Below are 2,839 nucleotides of genomic sequence, written 5' to 3' on the forward strand. Positions count from 1 at the left end.
CCTTTTTTTAATGCAAGCATGAAAGTACGAGTTGTTGTCATCACCCTTCTGCAGCCAAGTTACTTTGCTACGCTGAATCAAAAAGCTTCTATACATAGCAGAGTGAAGTTGATACCTGATTGCAGTAAGCTTTTCAGCCTCCTGAACTGAGTTATCTGTTGGGGAAGCTTGAGCTCTAGTAAGGGCCAGTTGATACTCACCTTTAGCTTGATGATATCCCTGCTCTACATCTCAAATTTCATCTCTGTTGAAGGCTTTCAAAGCATGCTTGAGCCAGAGCAGCTTCTTAATCACACCCTGTAATCCCCTCACTGCCATAGGTTTGTTCCAGTTACCCTTAACAACATCCTTGAACCCTCTGTGAGCAATCCAAAGATTAAAAAATCTAAATGGTTTTGTGCCCAAATTTCCATGTTTGTGAGTTTTAATTAGGCAATAACAGTGATCCGAGTTAACATCCCATTGGAATTCAGCAATAGTTTTAGGCAATTCATCCACCTAATCTTCATTAGTAAAAGCATGATCAATCTTCGAGTATACCCTATCCCCTCCATCCTGCTTATTGGGCCAGGTATATTTAGAGCCAATGCTCTTGAGAGTAGCCATCTGAATTTGAGCTAGCCTGGCAGTAGAGTCAAGAAGCTCAACAACACTTATTGTCTTCCCACCAGCTCTGTCATCAAAGTTAAAAACAGCATTAAAGTCTCCTACAATCAGCCAAGGCTTTACAGGTAAAGGTGTAGAAGAAAGACCCTTCCACATCTCCAATCTCTCATCAATGGTGTTTAGGCCATACACAAAAGTGACCAAGAAAACCATCTGTATATCTGTTAATTTAACCAAGCAGTGAACAAACTGCTGGTGTTCCATCAGGACCTGAACTTTGATAAAAGACTTCTGCCAAATAACTAAAATTCTTCCTTCTGTGACATTACTGCAGTAATAATCCCAGCCAAGGAACAACTTAGCCATCATATCATCAACTTTATCCTTCTTCCATTTATTCTCTAATAAGGCACCAATCACAACTTTATTCATCTTCAAGAGACTCAGGATATCACACTGCTTATCCCTCTTATTCATACCCCTGACATTCCAACTAATTATATTGGAGCAGTCCATCAACCTCTGAATGAGTTGATATCCCTTTTTTCTCTCCTTTCCCCTGTTTCTGAAGAACATTGAAAGCATTCTGTATTTTAGCTGAATCAGTCACCACTGACTTCCCTATGATCTTTGAGATCCCAACTCTCTTAGGAATCTCCCAATTTTCTTTGTTATCTTGCTCAAGAGTTAAGAGATTTTTCTGTTTATTTTCCCCTTCCTTAGCTGCCCTTTGAATCTCTACCCCCGCCTCTTCTTGTTTCCCACCAGATTCCTTAGTAGCATTAGGTTCCCCAGCTGAATCCCCTGAAACTTCAGCAGTTGCCTTAATCTCAGTTTCAACATTACTTTCAGTAGTCTTCTTTTCAATCACACTCTTCTTTGCCCAAGTTTTTAGACCATTTTTCTTGCATTCTGCCATGTTATGGCCAAAGCCCTTCCAATTGTTACATTTGATGGGGAGCCATTCATACTCAACAAACTGTTCTTGCACTTTGCCTTTCCCATTCACAAAGTAAATAATAAACGGGGGATCATCTGTTATCTCCATTTCAACCAAAACTCTAGTAAATCTAATCATGGATCTTTCTTTAGTGAACTTGTCCACCATAATTGGTTTCCTTATGGTGCTAACTAAGGCACTAAGGAATTTTTGGCCCCAATATTGAAGCCCTAGATTAGGTAATCTGATCCAAAGAGGCACAGAACAAACTAACCTCACTGTGTCTAAATCTTGAGTCCAGGGTCGCACTATAACTGGTTTCTTATCAAACTGCACAATTCTAGTTTCCAGCACTAAATCTCGAGTAGCCTCATCATTGAATTTGACAATGGTGAGTCCCATATTCATCCGCACAACTCGTTCGATGCCAAGGTGTCCCTAGATACGTTTAACAAAGCCTTCAAAAACTGCAAATGGGGGATTAGCTCCCATCACCATACATATCACCGCAGAGCTCCAATTTTGAGCTGGCTCTGCAACCTCTGCCATATCAATTTGAGCAACTCGCTTTCCATTTTTCATCATCGGTGCCTCATAATGAAGCTTGGCCACCACAATAATCTGATGTTTTTCTTTGAGTTTTGCCCAATGAGATTGAGTTGAAGATTGAAAGTCTTCCTTCTCAGCTTCCTCCGCCCAATTCGTCTTCAACAATTCTTCCTCTGAGCTCTTCAGACCACCATGGACTGAGCTCTCATACATCTTCGATAATGGGTTATCCATCAGTTCCTTTTATTCAATCATTTGCGTCAGCAAGTCTAACTCTGGAAGCGCAATCTGCTCTTGTTCCTTATTTGGAGATTCATTCACAATCGTGATTTCCTGGTTTGAAGGGGGCTCCTCGATTCGAGCTTGAGATGCAGGCTTTCGAGCAACCTTCTTCTTCTTCATCGCGGAAGAGAAGAGAGGTTCTATGCACGCCTGGAATTGTTTTTAAGATGGGCATACTTTATATACGCGATACTTCATAAATTTGAGAGAAAAATTAATCATACAAAGAAGCTCAGCTTTACGCTTTAAAAATGCACAACTCGTGTGGAAAAATGAAAAGACAATGAATGGAAGAGACATCTCGCACGAGAAATAGTACCATTTATTGTACCAAAAAAAAAATCTCAACAAGCTCTAATAATCTCACCAAATGAAAGTGCTAAATCTGCTACCTTGCATTAAATTTGAAGATGGTTGACAGGTCTTCATCAAGCAATACAATAACATGTAGAAGAAGTAGAA

General features: G+C 40.1%; 1 protein-coding gene across 1 annotated transcript; it reads right to left on the minus strand.

Annotated features, from left to right (window-relative positions):
- Positions 1-1,099: 1,099 nt before the first annotated feature.
- On the minus strand, positions 1,100-1,948 carry LOC133832366 (uncharacterized). The gene has a single exon (XM_062262719.1). The coding sequence runs from the start codon at positions 1,946-1,948 to the stop codon at positions 1,100-1,102; it is 849 nt and encodes a 282-aa protein (XP_062118703.1).
- Positions 1,949-2,839: the final 891 nt, after the last annotated feature.

This window comes from Humulus lupulus, chromosome 4 (assembly GCF_963169125.1).
Source record: "Humulus lupulus chromosome 4, drHumLupu1.1, whole genome shotgun sequence".
NCBI lineage: Eukaryota > Viridiplantae > Streptophyta > Magnoliopsida > Rosales > Cannabaceae > Humulus > Humulus lupulus.

Bases quoted from the DNA above. Each gene is read 5' to 3' on its own strand.
- LOC133832366 (XM_062262719.1), bottom strand. From the start codon at position 1,948: ATGGGACTCACCATTGTCAAATTCAATGATGAGGCTACTCGAGATTTA.